The 22,282-nt window shown below is 43.1% G+C and overlaps 1 protein-coding gene across 1 annotated transcript in view; it reads right to left on the reverse strand.

Moving 5' to 3' along the window:
- Positions 1–802: 802 nt before the first annotated feature.
- Positions 803–22,282, reverse strand: part of LOC126101388 (PR domain zinc finger protein 8) — a 47,068-nt gene continuing 25,588 nt past the window's right edge. Inside the window, exon 3 of the mRNA XM_049912053.1 lies at positions 803–1,087. Within this exon, the coding sequence (XP_049768010.1) occupies positions 803–1,087 (285 nt within the window). The remainder of the gene's footprint in view (positions 1,088–22,282) is intronic.

The following is a 22,282-nucleotide window of genomic DNA, read 5'->3' on the forward strand; positions in this document are numbered from 1 at the left end:
TGATACCTGAACGCGTGAGGTATTATAACGAGTGTACAGACCTCCGATTAGTCAGTCTGCATTTGTCTGCACCAGTCTGTACCAGTCTGCACCAGTCTATAGTAAAGTTTCAGTCTGCACCTAATAAGATTATCATATTCCTGTACATAGCCATGAAGATAAATGTATAGACACTTTGTCAAGTATCAGAGATATGTGAGAATAAGATTAACGTACCAAGACCAAAGGAACTTCAGACTGTCAGTTGTAAATAGCATCCAGAATCAAGTTAAGTAATTTTATGCTTGTTATTATTTTAATAAATGTGTGTGAAAATTAATCAAGTTCTGTTTAAAGTTGGTCACCGTCAATCTGCCACTCAAAGCGTGCAACTGGCATTTCTATCGTCTAGCTTAACAGCAGAACATAAACACGCCACGATAAAACCACGAGACATATTGCTGACACGCGCCTACTTCGTTAGAGCGACAAGTCAAATAATCTGATGGTGCGTGTACCGAAGGTCTTACAGTACGCACACCACAGTTACGCTAGCATTAAGCTACCATTTGCAACAAATCTTATAGATGCTTCGAGCACGGTTCCTCAAAAACAACTTTTTGTAGTCAGGGGAAGACTATGCTACCCTATGTTTCGTCAAGTCCCCCCCCCCCCCCCTCTTCGGTGAGAGTCTTGGATACGCCCTTGGCTCTGTCCGTTAGTCGGTGCTGTCTCGTGCAGGGACGGCCTCGCCTCAGTCGAAGCGCAGGTAGGGGTCGGCGTGGTCGTCGTGTCGACGGCGGCGGCCGGGCCTGGGCGCGGGTCACTTGTCGTCGACGAGGTCGCCCTCCTTGTCCTGGTGCGCCGTCATGTGGCGCGTGAGGTGGTGGCGCTCGCGGAACGTCTCTGCGCAGACGGGGCAGCGCAGCTTGTCCTGGTCGCGCCGCCGCCGCAGCGCCTCGGCCTGCGACTCGCCCTTGTGGTGCGACCGCATGTGGTACACCAGGTCCGACGTCATGCGGAAGCTCACGTTGCACTTGGCGCACACGTTCTGCGCCGGCAGCGACAGCGCCGCCAGCGACGGCGGCAGCAGCGCCGCGGCGGCCACCTGCCGAAACACGCGCGCACAATCAACAACAGCTATCCCACCTGTCTGGGGACTATGGCTGGCAAGTATGGGATGGGCGACACTTACAAGGGAACCTCCCCATCGCACCCCCCTCAGATTTAGTTATAAGTTGGCACAGTGGATAGGCCTTGAAAAACTGAACACAGATCAATCGAGAAAACAGGAAGAAGTTGTGTGGAACTATGAAAAAAAAAAAAAAGCAAAATATACAAACTGAGTAGTCCATGCGAAGATAGGCAACGTCAAGGATGATATGAGCTCATGAGCGCCGTGGTCCTGTGGTTTTCTAAGATCTAGGGGACTGATGACCATAGATGTTAAGTCCCATAGTGCTCATAGCCGTTTGAACCAATAGCCGGCACGGTAGCTCAGCGTGTAATAGCGAACAAAATACACAACGAGTAAGGGGTTATACCAGTTCCTAGGACTACTCCCGACTTCTCAATGGTGTAATTAACTTCATTATGACGTTTTCATTAATTTATGTACCTGTGCATCTCTTGTTATCCGTTTGTGTGCTCCAAATGACTTTGAGTTTGGACGGTTATGAATCAAATGACAGAACTGTCATTCCAGTTAAGACAATCAATTATATATATGTTTGCGTTTCGGATCAATGTCTCTGTCTGGACTGAAGAGGCTACTGTTTATGTTCTATTTTGTAAGCATACAAATGGCACTATATTAAAATGTGTTCTTCAGATGATGATGATGATGTTTGGTTTGTGGGGCGCTCAACTGCGTGGTTATCAGCGCCCGTACAATTATCCAATCTTTGCTCAGTCCAATTTCGCCACTGTCCTGGATGATGATGAAATGATGAGGACAACACAAACACCCAGTCATCTCGAGGCAGGTGAAAATCCCTGACCCCGCCGGGAATCGAACCCGGGACCCCGTGCTCGGGAAGCGAGAACGCTACCGCGAGACCACGAGCGGCGGACTGTGTTCTTCAGTCTATTGTAGGATACAATTCGTGTTGAATCAGTTCCAGCACTTCAATATTTTGTTTTTTGTGCTTATGTACATATATGGTTGTTTTAATAAAGGAAAAAAAGGTAAAAAAAGCGTGTTCGGTCAGAGGGCTGCGTGCTCTCTGTAATAAAAAAACTGAGTCAAGGAACCAACGATCAATTTGAACGGATTTCTTGTGGCGTCCGCCCCGACCAAACGCAACGAACTATATCGAAAAAAAAAAATGTGGTTAGCGTAAGCAGCTGCGGATCGAGAGGTCCTAGGTTCAAGTCTTCCTTGGAGCGTAAAATTTTATTTTTATTTTCAGACAATTATCAAAGTTCAGGAACTCACACATAATCAACTCTCCTCTCCAAAATTCTAGGACATGTTCTGATTTGCTTGGACATATGCAGGATTTGACGATCTACACACGGAAAAATTTGAAAACGTTAAAAACATACGTTTTGACAGAGCACAGGGAAAAGTGTGCGACTGTGAAACTGTTGGATTCAGTTGTTGCAGTTTATGTGACAAACTCTTACGTTTTCATCACTTTTTTGGGAGTAATTCTCACATCCACAAGAAAACCTAAATCGGGCAATGTAGAAGAATCTTTTTACCCATTCGCCAAGTGTACAAGTTAGGTGGGTCGACAACATATTCCTGTCATGTGACGCACATGCCCTCACCAGTGTCGTATAGAATATATCAGACGTGTTTTCCTCTGGAGGAATCGGTTGACCTGTGACCTTGCGATCAAATGTTTTCGGTTCCCATTGGAGAGGCACGTCCTTCCGTCTACTAATCGCACGGTTATGTGCTGCGGTCGCAAAACACAGACACTAAACTTATTACAGTGAACAGAGACGTCAATGAACGAACGGACAGATCATCACATTGCGAAAATAAAGAAAAACTTTTCACTTGAGGGGAGACTTGAACCAAGGACCTCTCATTCCGCAGCTGCTCACGCTAACCACGGGACCACGGCGCTCCTGAGTTCAGACTATCCTTGATGTTGCCTATCTTCGCATGGACTACTCAGTTTGTATATTTTGCTTATTATTTCATAGTTCCTGTTTTCTCGATTGATCTGTGTTCAGTTTTTCAAGGCCTATCCACTGTGCCAACTTATAACTAAATCTGAGGGGGGTGCGATGGGGAGGTTCCCTTGTTAGCAAACAGGACTCGTGAGACTATTCTTAGTGGCGACATCTTGGCCAGTACGTGAAATAAATATGTATCGTTGATTCTTTCATTAAAACCTATAGAGTCTGCTCAGCATTTTGGCACACTCCCGAATATCAGAGTGTGAATCATCCAGTTCCAAATCACCCATGCTTTTTCAGTGATTTTTGAAAAAGTAAACACGAAGCCGGTAGTGTTCTATCAATTAGAATACACTATTACAATTTTTAGTAGCGGAAGACGACTTGGGCCACAACCCACCATTCGTCGTCCGAATGGGACGTATAATATAATAAAATAATGAAATAGATGATAATAAAATGTTGAAATGCGTGGCTTTTTAAAATGTATTGGATTAATGACATTCATTTTTCGGCACGAATGACAAGCACAATAAGCTGGGCTATGCCTGGGAAAAAGTTCATATTAGTTCATATTATTTTGCAGGGCGAAGTAGTTTCTTTCTCCGCTGTAGATTTGTGCTTACCATTCTTTATAATTACTTTTGAATACATTATGGGAGAGGCAGTGATCAAAGTCTTACAAATATTTACTATTAAAAACAGTCTTGATCACGATTTATTTATTAAGGTGACCGGTTTCGACCACTACTATCCAACAGAAAGAGGTTCCTACTCAGTGGTCTGAAGATGACCACAGTAGTGGTCGAAACCGGTCAGCCGGCCGCGGTGGCCGTGCGGTTCTAGGCGCTCCAGTCCGGAGCCGCGCTGCTGCTACGGTCGCCGGTTCGAATCCTGCCTCGGGCATGGGTGTGTGTGATGTCCTTAGGTTAGTTAGGTTTAAGTAGTTCCAAGTTCTAGGGGACTGATGACCACAGCAGTTGAGTTCCATAGTGCTCAGAGCCATTTGAACCATTTGAAACCGGTCACCTTAATAAATAAATCGTGATCAAGACTGTTTTTAATAGAAAAAATTCTTTATAATGCTACGTTTGGTCGCCGCGTTCACCTTTAAAGTGACAGGACAGTAACGGGATGCCTCAAAGCTACACCTATTGATAAACTCCATAAACTAGCAGGTATTGCTCCTCCAGACATAAGGCGTGAAGTCGCAGCCAAACTTGAGAGACATAAAGCAGATCATAACACCGATCACCTGCTACATGGATACCAGCCACCAATTAGTAGACTCAAATCTAGGAGGAGCTTCATGAGAACTACTACACCCCTCACCGGTCGGACTGGAGCAGCCAGACTATCTCAGTGGACAGCAAAATCTGACAGTAATGATTGGATGACTCCTTCTGAGACCCTTCCTCCTGGTGGAAATCAAGTCTGGACAGTGTGGAAGTCTCTAAATCGGCTCAGGAGTGGCGTCGGACGAACTAAGGACAATCTGTTTAAATGGGGCTTCATGAAGGAATCTTCCACCTTGTGTGACTGCGGAGAAGAACAGACAACCAAACATTTAATTAACTGTCCTAGATGTCCTGTATCATGTTCCACACAAGAGCTTGTTGATGTTTCAGACAATGCTGCTGCCGTTGCACAATTTTGGGCTAATACCGTTTAGTTTGTTCTTTTATGATTTGACCTGATTTGTTATATTGTATATATTGTAAATATTGTTGTAATGTTTTTGACTCGAAATAAATAAATAAACCTTTAAAGTCTTGACCGTGTTCCCATTAAGCTTATCAGATCTTCGTAATTTTCCAAAGTACACAGGTGGACTTCAGTTCTTGTAATTATCGTACTATTTGAAATAACAACTCACATGACCTTTCTGTTAATAAAAAAATACTTTATTTTTCTAAACGGTGCCCATATGAAATACATACTCCTCACTTATTCATAGCGACCCCAAAATGGCGGTCTACAATTACTCGCTAAAAATGGCGTGCATCTCAGTCGTTCACTAGCTGAGCGCGAATCCTCCCTTCCTCATACTGGTACAAGAAAAACTCCTCTCTTTTTTAACAACTGAAAATCAAAAATACCTGACGGTAGGCATAGGTTCTATGATGGGCTACCGTTTCATCTTTTCTCTTTGCCTTTAAAGAAGACGAAAACATAAAAGAAATGCAAAAGGTTTATCACAGACGGAAATCGGTAGATGTGATGTATATGTACAAACAAATGATTACAGTTTCAGAAAAATTCGATGATTCATTTGAGAAAAAGGGCTTCACACACTAAGCGAATCAATGACGCATTGGTGAACCTCTGGTCCTTAAAAAAGCAGTTATTCGGCTTGGCATTGATTGACAGGGTTGTTGAATGTCCTCCTGAGAGATAAAATGGCAAATTATGACTAATTTGCGCGTTAGATCGTTAAAGACCCGAGCTGATTGGAGGGCCCTGCACATGATGCTCCAAACGTTCCCAGCTGGGCAGAGATCCGGTCTTCCTGGTGGCCAAGGTATGGTTTGGCAACCATGTAAACAAGCAGCAGAAACACCCACCGTGTGCGGGCAGGCATTATCTTGCTAAAATGTAAGCCCAGGATGGCTTGTCATGAAGGTCAACAAAACGAGGCGTAGAATATGATCGACGTACCGCTGTACTGTGAAGGTACATCGGATGACAACCAAAGGGTTCTTGCCATGAAATGAAATGACAATCCAGACCATCACTCCTGGTTGTCGGGCAGTACGGTGAGCGACGGTCAAGTTGGGAAGATACCGCTCTCCTGGGCGTCTCCAGACACGTTGTCGCTGGTCATCCGGACTCAATTGGATGCGGGAATCATCAGTGAGGACAATTCTGCTTCAGTCCATAGGATTCCATGCAGAAGACAAATCTGGAGACGCCCCGAACGCTGGTGGGATACCAACCTGAGTGTGGCCCGTCATACAACAAGGAGTGATGGTCTAGGGTGCCATTTCCTTTTCATAGAAGGACACCTTTGTTTCTCATCCACAGCACGCATTTGATGATCCCTCCGTAGTGCGTCGGTTTTTTAAAATTTTATTTTATTTTCTGAGAGTGTATTTCAGGGAGAGCCGTTGGTGGATTGTCTTCCGACTGTAAAACATTTGTCAGATGTATAATACTGTATTCTCAATGAAAAATAGGTCCTAATTGTAACAGAACGCTACAGGTTTCACTTTACTTTTTCAAATATCACCGAACAATGCACGGAGGATCTGCAAACTGATGACAGAGTGTATTTTGCATTATTTGCCATTGTATCTTCTGAAAAATACATAAATTCCGCCCCTTTAATGTGAACACATTTCAGACATTCCAGTTTCTGGAATCCACACTATTTGTAAGGCTTGGGGCAACGTATAGATAAGAGTTTTCCTGTTCAAGAAAACTGCAACATACGCTGCTGAAAGTGATTTTTAGATTTTTAGTAGCTAATCAAAAGTATCTGTGAATGTGGGTGGCTAAATAGTGATTCCTATGAGCAGCTAAGTAACGCAATATAGCCTAAAAAGTGTGTTCGGTTAGGAAGAGAACGGAGATGATGTGAGTAGGAGTCCTTTACCATGAACACTGAGGCAATGAAATGCATTCATTTGTTATTATAGTACGCTGGACAAAATTCGTTTGACTATACCAGTATTTTGAGAGTCCGAAAAAATGAGAACTATCATCAGGAAAAAAGTGAATTGAACACAAAAACCAAAAGAACTGGACGATTATTTCCCAAATGTGAACTGAAAACTAGTGATACAAAATGTATGTTTTACGTAATATTTTGCAATTTTTTTAATTTTGTCAGTGAAGAGCTATTTTCATTAAAACATGTGTTTTGGATTATCCAGGTTTTTCAGTTATCTATACAGTCTCGAGACCACATCAACACGAGTATCTGCAAGCTTGATGTATTAATTATTGGGAGGAAAAAGTTTCTCGTAACTTCCATCGTATATATTATACATTTTAATTCACAGTTTCGCTCCTCAAGAATTATGTTGACACATCTCGCCAGGTACATGCGAAACTATTTACTCTAGAACACAATGGTTTTCTGCCTTTTCGGCACAGTTGTGGTCTCAAAGTTCTTTTTCGATTTTTGCAGTGTCTTCCATAAAAACATCATTGTTTTGGTGTCTTTGTTTGAGAAGAATCCTTACGAAAAGTGCAAATAAAGCTAACAGTTGGGTTGTTTCCTACGCAGTGGCGCACTGTCTGAAGATCAACCAGAAACCAAAGGAGTTGTGTCCCAAGTACGGTTTCGTGTTGTTTTTGTATTTGTTGATGTGAGAACACAAAAATTTGGTCCCTATGCTACTGTAATTACATTCAATTGTCGAAGCTGTAGTAAATGAAAGAGGCGATGAAAAGGAGAAGAGAGCTGTTATTTGTTGGCAGTAGCGATGGAGATAAGCAACAATACGGAGCAGGACCTTCTAAAAAACAATAAAGGCAAGAAGTTTCACATGAAAATTATAAACGTCTTTTCTTCAATTTATATGTTTTCCATTAATGCAATATTAATGGTTTAAAATTTTAACAGGTTCCTTCACTGTCATCCGCAAAGCCATGTAACAACACTCATGAATATATGTCATTCATCTGGGTGTGTTTTATGTACATTTATATGTTGTAACGATTTTAATAAAAGTAGGAGTTAAAAAAAGATAGAACATTTCGTGTTAGTGCAAAACCCTTCATTGTAGGTTGCTGGAGTAAAGAGACTGTCCTTAACATACGGTAGGAAATTCATATCTCCGTCTTCAACTGTCTTTGAGAATATCATATAACAGAAATTTAACATGCATGAAATAGGATCCCGGATCGTTCCTCAGCGGGAAGGTATTGCAAGAAGACGAAGGACAGCAAGGAACCATGGGAAGGTCATTATATATTCGTAGAACAGTGTACTGAAAAGCAAAACGTCCTTCAGTTTGTCAAGACTTGATGACTTCTGGCTCTTGTGAAGGAACTGCAATATTAATAGCCAATTGCAATGCGGACTGTTCAGATTATCTACAAATTACTTGAGCAGTCACAATCGAACATTCATCTCTGGGAATGAAGACGAGGAGCACAAATGGATCAAATTCGGAAGCACTGAAAAACACACACCCAAGCGAGGTAGTCTTGAATGGGAAAGACCCGCTCACATTCCATATCCATGTTAAAAATTTCTACGAAAGTAATGAAAGCCTCAGCGCAGATTTAAGGATCAGATCAAGAATTTTTTTAGCAGAGTTGAGTAATGGTGTAGAAATCTCTTGGCCAGCGACAGCCCGATCACGAGCGGCCTAGTAGATTCCGGATGGGCGGGAGGCTAAGGAAATGGCTCAACACCAGCGTGGAGATATGGGCATCCACACGGTGCATAAGCCAAAAAATTTAGCAGCGAGTGACAAACCTCGTTTTTTCTTGTTTCTGGCGTACATCTATAATGCGATTTCATTTCGTTCGGAGCAGCTAGTTGGAGACAGCCAACTTCCTTATGTATCACCTCGTGAAGCGTTCATCTTTAAAAATACACTCCTGGAAATTGAAATAAGAACACCGTGAATTCATCGTCCCAGGAAGGGGAAACTTTATTGACACATTCCTGGGTTCAGATACATCACATGATCACACTGACAGAACCACAGGCACATAGACACAGGCAACAGAGCATGCACAATGTCGGCACTAGTACAGTGTATATCCACCTTTCGCAGCAATGCAGGCTGCTATTCTCCCATGGAGACGATCGTAGAGATGCTGGATGTAGTCCTGTGGAACGGCTTGCCATGCCATTTCCACCTGGCGCCTCAGTTGGACCAGCGTTCGTGCTGGACGTGCAGACCGCGTGAGACGACGCTTCATCCAGTTCCAAACATGCTCAATGGGGGACAGATCCGGAGATCTTGCTGGCCAGGGTAGTTGACTTACACCTTCTAGAGCACGTTGGGTGGCACGGGATACATGCGGACGTGCATTGTCCTGTTGGAACAGCAAGTTCCCCTGCCGGTCTAGGAATGGTAGAACGATGGGTTCGATGACGGTTTGGATGTACCGTGCACTATTCAGTGTCCCCTGGACGATCACCAGTGGTGTACGGCCAGTGTAGGAGATCGCTCCCCACACCACGATGCCGGGTGTTGGCCCTGTGTGCCTCGGTCGTATGCATTCCTGATTGTGGCGCTCACCTGCACGGCGCCAAACACGCATACGACCATCATTGGCACCAAGGCAGAAGCGACTCTCATCGCTCAAGACGACACGTCGCCATTCGTCCCTCCATTCACGCCTGTCGCGACACCACTGGAGGCGGGCTGCACGATGTTGGGGCGTGAGCGGAAGACGGCCTAACGGTGTGCGGGACCGTAGCCCAGCTTCATGGAGACGGTTGCTAATGGTCCTCGCCGATACCCCAGGAGCAACAGTGTCCCTAATTTGCTGGGAAGTGGCGGTGCGGTCCCCTACGGCACTGCGTAGGATCCTACGGTCTTGGCGTGCATCCGTGCGTCGCTGCGGTCCGGTCCCAGGTCGACGGGCACGTGCACCTTCCGCCGACCACTGGCGACAACATCGATGTACTGTGGAGACCTCACGCCCCACGTGTTGAGCAATTCGGCGGTACGTCCACCCGGCCTCCCGCATGCCCACTATACGCCCCCGTTCAAAGTCCGTCAACTGCACATACGGTTCACGTCCACGCTGTCGCGGCATGCTACCAGTGTTAAAGACTGCGATGGAGCTCCGTATGCCACGGCAAACTGGCTGACACTGACGGCGGCGGTGCACAAATGCTGCGCAGCTAGCGCCATTCGACGGCCAACACCGCGGTTCCTGGTGTGTCCGCTGTGCCGTGCGTGTGATCATTGCTTGTACAGCCCTCTCGCAGTGTCCGGGGCAAGTATGGTGGGTCTGACACACCGGTGTCAATGTGTTCTTTTTTCCATTTCCAGGAGTGTAGAATCGATGAAATTACATAAGGCGGAAGAGCATGGCTGGAAGACCTCTTCCTATTAGACGTCACAGAACTCGTTGTGGGAACTATTGAGAAACCGACACTACCTTCATGTTGGGAGTCACGTATTTCGGAACTCGCAGAGCCGGGGTGTGCAAATGACGTTTGCTGTGATTGATTCATAAATGAGGGTGAATACGTTTGTGCAGCGCTGCATAAAGCGTTTCGTTTAATACTACTCCTTTATCGTGTTTGTTGCAAATTTCCAAAGTTTTTTGCGGTCTGGTAGAGGTGATTCACTTTGCTTTTTCCGAGAAAAAAGTTTTGCTTAGTAAGATTACATCCAGTCCTCGAATATGACTTCGTTTTCTTCTAATGTTAACGAAATGTAACTATCTTTGCATTTTATCACTAAATATTTCACTAACTCATTGAATTCGGCTTCTTTATTCTAGGGGACACGTCCAGGAGCAACTCGTCTCAGTTTCTCAATTTTGTGGGAAAATGGTGCTTGCTGTTTATAGTACCCGTAGTAGCTTTTGCAGGGAAGGGTGCAACTAGACGTTACAGCGGTAAGATGTTACCGTATATCTTGCATCCCGCCCGAATACCGTTATGCTGTGACTGTGTGTGTGGTACGTCTATACAGAAAATTAAAAAATTGTGTTGTTGCAACTGGATATTTTGTCTTATTGTGAATCTTACAGCTCTGAAATCGTTATAAGTAATTATCGAATATTTAAACTGTTTACTGTTATATAGTTTTGGAGTGTTCCTGTATCAACGGTAATGCTACAAAATGGTGGTCGAAGACGCTTCAAGAAGCTCTTAGCCGTCAAAAAGCGAATTGAGGCCTGCTGTTACAGGAGCCTGGGGGCACGTTGATATGCTCTAACAAAGTCCGTAAGGTCTATGATCACTCAAAGAGTGGCGGAAAGCGAAATAATCACAAACATTAAATCTGCATTTTTGACCAGTTTTGCGGTAAAGGTAGTTGGAAAAGTAGAGAACATTTAAAATGAGAAGCTAAAGAAAAAATTACTAACAAGGGAACCTCCCCATCGCACTCCCCTCAGATTTAGTTATAAGTTGGCACAGTGGATAGGCCTTGAAAAACTGAACACAGATCAATCGAGAAAACAGGAAGAAGTTGGGTGGAACTATGAAAAAAAATAAGCAAAATATACAAACTGAGTAGTCCATGCGCAAGATAAGCAACATGAAGTACAATAGGATCCCAAGAGCGCCGTGGTCTCGTGGTTAGCACGAGCAGCTGTGAAACGAGAGATCCTTGGTTCAAGTCTTCCTCGAGTGAAAAGTTTAATTTTTTATTTTCAGACAATTATTATCTGTCCGTCCGTCCGTCCGATGCGAGGTAACTGCGCCGTAGTATTGGGAAAGGTAGAAGAATCTTTTTACCGATTCGCCAAGTGTACAAGTTAGGTGGGTCGACAAAATATTCCTGTCATGTGACGCACATGCCGTCACCAGTGCCGTATAGAATATATCAGACGTGTTTTCGATCAAATGTTTTCGGTTCCTACTAATCGCACGGTTTTGCGGTGCGGTCGCAAAACACAGACACTAAACTCATTACAGTGAACAGAGACGTCAATGAACGAACGGACAGATCATAACTTTGCAAAAATAAAGAAAGTAAACTTTTTCACTTGAGGGGAGACTTGAACCAAGGACCTCTCATTCCGCAGCTGCTCACGCTAACCACGGGACCACGGCGCTCCTGAGTCCAGACTATCCTTGACGTTGCCTATCTTCGCATGGACTACTCAGTTTGTATATTTTGCTTATTTTTTCATAGTTCCACACAACTTCTTCCTGTTTTCTCGATTGATCTGTGTTCAGTTTGTCAAGGCCTATCCACTGTGCCAACTTATAACTAAATCTAAGGGGGGTGCGATGGGGAGGTTCCCTTGTAAGACACGTGAAACAATAACACTTTAAAAAAAATCATGCGTGTATGCCTATATGTAACGAACAACGTACGAGTCGAGATCCTTCACCTTCAGGTTAAGATGAAAACTCTGAGTGCGTTAAATGCTTCAGACCTTGGTAACAGTCAACAAGTAGTCAACAATGAGAGGAGTGTATGCAGTAGAGAGATGGACTCAATCAAAATGTACCAAGAATCAGCCCACTATTTTTGCCATAACCGTAAATCGGATAACAAAATTTAAGAGTTAAGCAATTATGTACTAATAATGGTTAGTTGTTGTTGTTATATTTATTCCTACTTAAGACATAAACTTCAGGGTAATGTTCATATCATCATTTCTACTGAAGTTCTACATAAACAAACACATTACCTCATTGTGACTTAGAAAATAATTTCTAAACACATACCCTCCTGTGATTCTTGAAATTTTCCCGGCTTACTAAATATTCTACGACTTTTCGAGAGTGCGACCGGATCATGTCGACTTCTTGCCACAATATTTCGGCTGGCAACCATTCAGCCATCATCATGTGAGTGTCCGCCGCTGATTCTCAGCTGAAGATGACTGAACAGTTGCCAGCCGAAATCTGGTGGCAAGAAGTCGACATGATCCGGCTGCAATCCCGAAACCTCACGGAATAGCCTATCATCCTGCTGTAGCACGTGACACGCCGGAAGAGCTCGTTGTTACGAAACACATCACTTTAACACTGTTTACCGAGCAGTATGCATACTCGACAAATACACATTAAATTTAAGATGTAAAGAAGGGATCGTCCCTCGAATATTCTTAACATAGCTATTTTGCACCTATATTTGTACAAAATTCGTTTGTAAAATTAAAAACTCTTACGACTATCGCCATCCTCCCCTACGCTTGACCAGCACACAAATGCGTGAAGAGGTGGGGTAGTGAGAGAGGACTGAATCACGAGAGGACCGTTTCAGGTACATGGCCAAGATAATACCCAGTACATTCCAAACTGTTTTCTTTTACCGCCACACCTTCAACTTAAATCCGCCAAAACAGACAAAGATACTCGACTTTTTTTATTGTATGAGTGACGTACAATCACTGAAGTCAGTCCACAACTGTAGCCAGCCGGAGTTTAGACTGCATCTTTCATGTATCTAACTGTAGGAAAACAAGATGTCAGCTGACATTCGCTTGGAGGATACTGAGAAAGAATAATCCATGGGTTACATTTCAGTTCTCCGACCAATTTTTGCCACTTGGGGTCCTTATTAACAATGCGACCGTACGCTTCTTCCATTCGTAACTGAATATAGAATTCAAACGACAATAAAGAAATGGTGTTCGAAGCGAGATTAGAACCAGTGACATAAGGACTACGAAACTTTAGTGTTACACACTTTTTCGTTCAAAATTTTGTTTAGCAAAATTAACTTTATATAAACACATCACAGTAAGGTAAAAATAAAATCGGTTTATGAATTACTCTACTGTCACTAGTAGGTCGGCATGTACATCAAATTAAGAACTCAGAGTATTTCTAGCACATTGTAAACATTGTAACCAATAATCATTTCAGTCTTCAGTATGAAAAGCTGTGGAATCTGTCCATCCTCATGTGCTTGTATGGAAATTTGTGGGAATACACTGTTTGTTTTCCATCGGCTGCTTTTAAACTGTCGATAACTTTGAACAATATCCATTGGGGATTAACTGTTAAAATATAAAATGATTATAAATAATTCTTCTCTGTTTTCGTGGATATCTCTTTGAACTTTTTGAAATTGACTTTTATTCAAGGTTCCTTTCATCTAGTCGTTTTCAGTTAGTCACTTGTCTGTTACGTAATCGTACGTTTTAAGTAGTTTGATGGTGTGTATTGATATACAGCCAAAAATCTTCCTTTTTTTATTTTCTTGTGTCAATGAATAGAATGTTAGCTATTATATAATCCAGTTCACAGCATTCTGTTTTGTGCTTGGGAACGGTAAATCATATGGCCACTTGTTAGCGATTGTGTTAATGGTCTCTAAAAGTTTTGTCTTTGGAAATCTAATTTCCAAAGATGATACTTCGAGTTCTTTTGAGAACTGCGTATTATTGCTTTGGAAAATTAGCTTTGAAAGCTCGTAAGTTTGAAGGAAATCGAGGAAAAAACCCTCTGTACTAAGATCTCCTTGTAATATGGTTTAACGGAAGAAGTGGAGAATATTCAAAGAAAGGCAGAATGTTAATTATGTCACAGAATCGTTTGATTAGATGAAAGCGTCATAGAAATGCTCTTCAGCCTATACTGGGAGACGCAACAGAAAGATGTTCTTCGCCGCTTATAAATCACATGCATCAGGAAATATTACTTCCTTCCCCTAGTAACGACACTGCTGATAAAACTGGAAAACTCTTTGCCTACATGAAAACTTAGAAACAGTCGTTCTGCCCGTCAACCACCCGCAGATAGGAAGGGGGAAAGGGAAATTACATTGGCCCAGAACCCTACACCTTTCGCCAAATAAAGTAGGCCCTACATGACATATGAACTTCGCCCGGCGTGTCAGATGTTAAAATTCAGTAACTTAAGGGAATGTAGGCAAGTAAAGCACTCGAGAACCAGCAATAATACGACAGGTGAGCGCACCGCCAGTTTCAAGCCTCAAATGAAACAAGAGAGCGCTGTCCAGGGAGTGGGGAAGGGGGGGGTGGGGCGGGAGGAGGCTATGGTAGCCAGTAAACCAAATCACGGCGCTTGCAGAAAGACAATGAACACCGTCAACAACTCTAGTGCCACCAAACAACCAAAGATGACAAGCCGGACATTATCGGTGGTGAAATATTAACCAACAACGTATGAACTAGTTGGGTTAACTCTGCGTCTCTGTTGATTGAGAGGGGAGGAATCCAAGCAGAATTTAAAGTAAAACATCCACCTATTTATAAGATAACTTGGAAATTTATCTCAATAAGCACGTTAATAACACTGTCCCAAAAATTGGACCTGCACGCTAGAATTTTTGCATTGTTGTACCCCCATTAGATGACTGGTTTAAACGGAGTAGTCCGCAATCACAGATTTTTTTCCGGCTGTTGCTTATGTTCAATACACTGACCCTCAAAGTTGCCAATCGTGTAACCGATATATGCCATGCCACGTGGTTCAATGTGTGATATCATATCTTGATGATATGTCATCAACGTCAGCGAGAAATATCTGAACGGCGCAGCATTATCCGTGCTATAGAAACTTTGGAACTTTGCACCAACTGAGGGCCATTTGTGTTCACTTAGAGCGGATCCTGACACTGTTATATTACCCGCAGACAAGGACAACGCTACAGTTGAGTTGGATACGCAGTATTATGTTCGAAAGAAGATGTAAGGCATGGCATACTCAGTACTAACGCAACAAAAAGTGTTAGAGGAAAACTAACAACCTCCTGAACAAAAGTTCCTTGTCGCAACAGACTAGCAAGAGTCGTAACTCTTATTGTGCTATCCTAGATTGCAAGGCCTTCCGAAGATCCACAAGGAAGAGGTTCCTCTCAGGCGTATTGTAATTAACATTCGTCCTCCAACACAAAGCGTAGCAGAAAACTTGCCACAGTGTCGGGGCCACTAGTATTTCGGCGTGTACGTCACCCTAAAAGCTGAGCATATTTCTTATGTCGGCTAAAAGGACTGCGTTTGAAAGGCTAATACTTTATTGATGTAGACACTCTTCATTAACCTTTCCTCCGTCTGATTCGATACGGTTTATTGAGGTTAGGTTTGGTGTTGACTTAACGAACATATTTCGACATCACTGATTTCCACTAAATTATTACTCTGTTACCAGTTCTAGGAACGAACAGATGGAGTTTCGACGGGGAGCCCTTTGTCACTTTTCATTGCCATGATGTTCATGAAAGATTTCAAGGAAGACGGAGAATTTAAAACCTACCTTTTTTTAATTTTGCAGACGACGCTTCTGTTATTTAGGCTTTCGGCAGTGAGAATTAGCAAAGCTTTTTAGCACGTCTCTGTTCAATCTAAGCGAGTATTCGCTTCCCTAAGGAGGCGAAAAGAATGGCTTCCTTCTCTTCCTTGACGTGTTTGTGGTCACGACAGCTCAGTACTCTTCAAAGAGTAGAATTAAATACAAGATGCAGTCAAATGAGAAAAAGACAGATGAAATAAAGTAAGGAAATTGCTCTATATTTCAAAATTAATCGCCATAATAGTTAACATATTTATCCCACTGTGGAACATGAGTCAGTGGCTTCATAGAAAACTATTTACGCTGCCTACGGAAACTTTGGTGTGCACCTCTTAGTCCGAAGCAGATCGACAGCAACGAATACCTTTTTTCAGGGCTCCAAAAGTACAGCAGTACTGTGGAAAGAGATCGGGACAGCATGGAGGATGTGCAAACTAGAATAGAGATCAACACAAACATCATTTCCACCCTTTACATTGCTCATGAAAACCACACATTGCCCTTGTACCACCATACAGTGAGACCTTCAGAGGTGATCATCCAGGTTGCTGAACACACCGGTACCTCTAATACGCTGTTGGTCCAGAATGACTCACTCCTCAACGTCGTCCACAAACAGCACTTTTCAATCTATCCCAGGCATTTTTGATAGGCTTCATGTCTGGAGAACATGGTGGCGACTCTAGTCGAGTGATGTCGTTATCCTGAAGGAAGTCATTCGCAAGATTTGCACGATGGGGGCACGAATTATCGTCTCTGAAGATGAATGCCTCGCCAATATGTTGCCGATATGATTGCATTATGGCATTCACGTATCATACAGCCGTTACGGCGCCTTTCATGACCACCAGCGGCGTGCGTCGGCCCAACACAATGCCACCCCAAAACATCAGGGAACCTCCACCTTGCTGCACTCGCTGGACAATGTGTCAAAGGCTTTCAGCCTGACCTGGTTGCCTCCAAACACGTTTCAGACCTTCGTCTGGTTGAAGGCTATGCGACATTCCTTGAGAACGTGACGCCAATCCTGAACGGTCCATTCGCCATGTTGTTGGGCCCATCTGTATTGCACTGCAAGGTGTCGTGGCTGCAAAGCTCGACCTCCCCATGGACGTCTGGAGTGAAGTTGCGTATCATGCAGCCTATTGCGCACAGTTTGAGTTGTAACATGACGTCCTATGGCTGCACGAAAAGCATTATTCGACATGGTGGCGTTGCTGTCAGGGCTCCTCCGAGCCATACTCAGTAGGCAGCGGTCATCCACTGCAGTAGTAGCGCCTGGGCGGCCTGAGCGAAGCATGCCATCGACAGTTCCTGTCTCTCTGAATCTCCTCCATGTCCGAACAACATCGCTTTGGTGAATTCCGAGGCGCCTGGACACTTCCCTTGTTGAGAGCCCTTCTCGGCACACAGTAACAATGCGGATGCGATCGAATCCCGGTATTGACCGTCTAGGCATGGTTGAACTACAGACAACACGAGCCGTGTACCTACTTCCTGGTAGAATGAATGGAATTGATCGGCTGTTGGACCCCTCCGTCTAATAGTCGGTGCTCATGCATTGTTGTTTACATCTTTGGGCGGGTTTAGTGATATCTCTGAACAGTCAGAGGGACTGTGTCTGTGATACTGTTATATCCTAGCCAGTAATGCCAACCGAGCCCGCTGCCAAAAGGTTGGCAGCATCGAAGTCCGGACGCCGTCCGCATAAGCAGCGCCAGCGATACAGGAAATCGCCGCAAGTCTGCGCGCGCCACCGCTGGCTTCTGGCTTCTTAAGCGCTGGAGTCACGAGCGCTAAGACAGTTCTGTATTCGCCGCTCAGTGGTATACTCGCCACCGATTTGTGTACTTGCTAGTCAGTTGTGTGTTCATCGAAGCAGAGTTGTTGTTTGTCGTCAGCCGACGCTGACCTAGCCGCTCCGACTCGAACTAGACAGATTTCTGTAGACACGGAGTTCACTACTGTGTTTCTGTATCTTCGTTAATAAAGATAAGTACCGACTTTTATTTAATCAGAGTGTTTGGGTTTTCATCTTTCTGTTCACTGTTCCAGCGGACCGGTCGGCCCGCTATTAAAAGTGTGGCGGTGACTTCGTAAGCCGTTTCAACAGCGAAGTGTTTGTCGCTACGAACGCCGCCACAAAAGATACAATATCCACTGTCAACGTCTATGTTCAGGAGGTCTTTGAACCGGGGTGATGCAAAAGTTTTTTGATGTGTGTATTAATTTTTATAACTTTTTTTAAATGATACATTACTAAAATGTCACAAATCGTTTAATGCGTTCATTTCTTTTGCGTCATTAACATCCATTCTTATGACACTTGCCACGCACAACGTTTGCCTGGTGCAATGAAATTCGGTGCAGCGTACAGTTAGGGCATTGAACCAAGATCTTAGGCTACAAAATGATATAAGGATATTACATGTATCACTTGTAATTTGCCAGGAGTTGCCGAAAATAGACTAGGTAACTATAGTAACGGAAACTCTTTCGGACATGCTCTCGTTGGAGTGAGAAGGCGCCACGACAAAATCGAGCACGACGAAAGGTATTGCAATCAGACGATGAAATTTCATCATAAGGGCAGAAATTCAATGGGCGGGGAAGATTTTGTCATCTGCTGGAAACTGCTGTATGTAACTCGTATTATTATTACAATTTGTAGTACAGTTAAAGCTAGTCAACGTACATTAGTACATCTCACAACATTAATAATCGCTCTTACCACAGATGGTACGTTGTACTAGCAAACAAAAAAATATAAATTACGATTTCATTTGTGACAACAGGATGGGAGAAATATAATATATTTCTCTGTATACATGTATTAACTATGCAAGGTATCACGAATCACTGTTTTGTCACTGATCGTGTTCCTAATTTCCATAGTTTCAGAGGCAAAACTCTAACGACGATTGCAAAATTTTTGTGCCATATATTTGACTAAAGACAAACAACACTGTTTTCTATCCTAGGCGAGCAACAAAACCAAAACGACCGAGCCAAATTAGAGCCTTAATTGAATAATAGCTGTCACCAAATTAATTTGCTGCTGATTTTGTATCCGCTAAATAATTTGTAAGCTGCACTCAAGATAGTGCGTTTGCTCACAACAAGATAAAAATTGAGAGAAGTTGGTAGTCTCTGTTGCACTTGCTGCGTGATTAACTCATCAATAATTGTGTTCTTCAAAATTCCTTTTCTAGTAATCGAGAAAGATCCCTTAGTTGCGAATTACAACGATACTTAATTAGTAGTACGTGTCAAGTACGTATACGTTTTACATTAACAACCTTGTTCCAGTTTAGTAGATTTCCTTCTTCCTCACGCTATACACACCCATATATTTCCAGACGCATGCATATTCATTTACCTCTAACTAGTCCTGGTTTTCAGTGGCGTATGATGTTGCGAGCCGTATGATATTTGTTTAATTTAATAACTGAACCATTTGTATCAGATACTTGTTTCGTTAACAGTCTCACAAGGTTGCAAGGTTGTAAGCTGACAAAAAAAAATTACATCTATTCGTTACCGATTACTGACGTTTTCAACTGGTAGGAATGGTAGTCTAAGATTGTGAACACAGTAATCTTGCAGTTAGAGTAACCAAGAGAACATGATTTGGCCAGAAATATAGAATTTACTGTGAGCAGTTTACCAAATGGGCGCTACTGTTACTGCACGCTTAGAAGAAACTACGATGTTGAGAAACAGCGACCGTTTTTTGAATATGCTGGCTTGAAGGGTGAAACGATGGTGAACTATCTAATCAGTTACAACCGAGTTACTTGAGCAAGCTAAACAGTTGAGAATGCAGAGCTTGTTGCGTAAAAACGACCAGCAGAGGCCACATGCGAATTTTCCTAGGACATATAAGGATTTGCACGTATTGAATTCAAATCACTGAAGAATTTACCTAATCGAACAAGTACATCCGTTTAGGGTTGAGATACGGAAAACAAGAAAAAGCTGCATGGAACGAGGCCGTAGGACTTGAGCCACTGAATGTGAACGTTCATCTCAATTTTGACATGAGATGCGAATTGACGAAGCTGAGTTGGTAGGTGCGTTGTTATGGTGGAGGAATCACAAGATTTCGTACCACAACTCTGGTGTCTTTTTAAGAATTTTCTCTTGAATCCTTTCCAGATTTTTTTCATAGTAATGACGAACGACTTTGAGGCAGATTATCGAACCTACATTTCGAGTCAAATTTGAAAAAGCTCTGAGTATCATTTCAAGAACGGTTAATCACAGTTGTGCCATTTTTGAGCTTGTAGACCATTTTCCATCCAACTGTGATGACTGAATCTTCATCTCATGAGGTAGCTTTTTACATTTCATTCATCTATTGCGGCGATCCTCTGCGAAGTTTCACTCCATTTAACTTCTACGTTTCGACTATTACAAATAAATGCATATTCAATTTTTCTACTACATTCTCATGCCAAAAATGAACTGAACTTTCAGTTTCTTCCACACGACTTCTAACAGAAGATGTTTGGTGCGTATGATATTGCTTTCTGAGCCACGTCCGTAGCTGATGTCGAAAGTCTTCCTGGTCGACTATCATCTTCAATTGGTTTACGCCCGCTATAGAATTGGGAGAAACATGTATAAGCTGCTCTCAAACATTCAACATCAGCATCTAACCTTGTTCCAAAGATTTTAATTACTACGTCAATGTTAAACATGTGCGTTGGGCAATTGCTGCCACAAATAATACATTGCACAAGTCACTAAGGATATAGTACAATCTTTCTCTTTAGCAACCATACTTCGGAAACTAAATTAGACATCAAAAATGTGAAAAAAATAGGTTATTTCAGATGATGTTCCGGATACGTTGTTGAAAATGGTACGAGACCAGGTCACTCTTTGCCATATAAAGAACCACCATTTTCAATACAATTTCTTAACAGTTTACGATGTTCATGCCCCGTATCCTTTGATAAATATCAGGTGTTCCAAACGTTTAGGGTCAAAATCTGCAACGATATAATTTCTTAAAACGAGTATTATGAGATAAGAAAACAATGGTCTCGAGCGGCATGAGGCCGTATGAGGTCGCGGCAGATTTCTACATCTATACTCCGCAAGTTCCGTAATGTGTGCGGAGGGTACTTTGCGCACCATCGTAATTTCCCCATTTGCTGTTCCGGTCGCGAAGGGTGAGCGGGGAGAATTTTGGTAAGCCTCTGTGTGATCTCAAATGTCTGTTGTCTTATCGTCACGCCCTTTTCCCGGGATATGTGTAGGAGGAAGCAAGCTGTTGGCTGACTCTTCAAGGAAAGTACTCTTACGAGATTTTAACAGTTAATCGCATCTCTTGTAGCGCCTACTACCGGAGTTGCATGAGTCCTTCTGTGACGCTTTAGCAGTCATTGAACGATCCTGTGACGAAACACTCTGCTCTCCTTAGCATCTTCTATAAGTGTAGTCTGGTATGGATCCCAGAGTCACGAACAATATTCGAGCACTGGTCGAATGAGGCACATCCGTGGATACACAACTCTTCCTGGATATTCTTCCTATGAAACTCAAACTGCCCTTCGGCAAGCTTGTAATCATACAATAACATTTGTCTATGTTAAGGGTCGACTGATAATTCCTGAAACAGAGTGTCGATCGTCTGCATGTCTATCTACAGTTCGCTACAATTTTCTAGCGTTGCAACGTACAGTCACCTATTATTGGAGACTAATATGAGGTGTGCGCACCCTTCGCCTTTATGACGGCTTGAACTGTGCTGGGGACCGTTTCGATTATATGTCTGAATATCTGAAGGAATGACAGGCCTTTATTCGTCAAGAGCCTAAACCAGAGAAGGTAGTGATGTTGGACGCTGGGGTCTGAAGTGAGGTCGACGTTCTAACATAACCCGAAGGGGTTCCGATAGGTTCAGCTCGGCACTTTCGATCAGACAGTGCATATACAGCAGCATCGTCCTCGAAAAGGCTAATGGAGCTTCCAGCGTTAGACGCCAACTCAGTTATTTATAAATTATCGACGTTTCATAACAAGTGCCTTTCGCAACAATCTAGGTGACGCTTGATAAACAGTACACAACAGTCTGTGAAGTGACCAGGGTTTTGTCAACAATTTAAATTTTATGACCGGTTGTCGAAGACGAAGGACTGCCATTTACAGTTAAGGCTACATGCAGGCATGCATTTAATATATACTGTAGCTGCATATAGCGTTCTGAAAATCGAGTGAACATTCAGAGACAAGTTTTGCAATAGGTGACATCGGCATACACTGTGTGATCAAAAGTATCCGGACAGCCCC

The sequence above is a fragment of the Schistocerca cancellata genome, chromosome 9 (assembly GCF_023864275.1).
Source record: "Schistocerca cancellata isolate TAMUIC-IGC-003103 chromosome 9, iqSchCanc2.1, whole genome shotgun sequence".
In the NCBI taxonomy this organism is placed as follows: domain Eukaryota; kingdom Metazoa; phylum Arthropoda; class Insecta; order Orthoptera; family Acrididae; genus Schistocerca; species Schistocerca cancellata.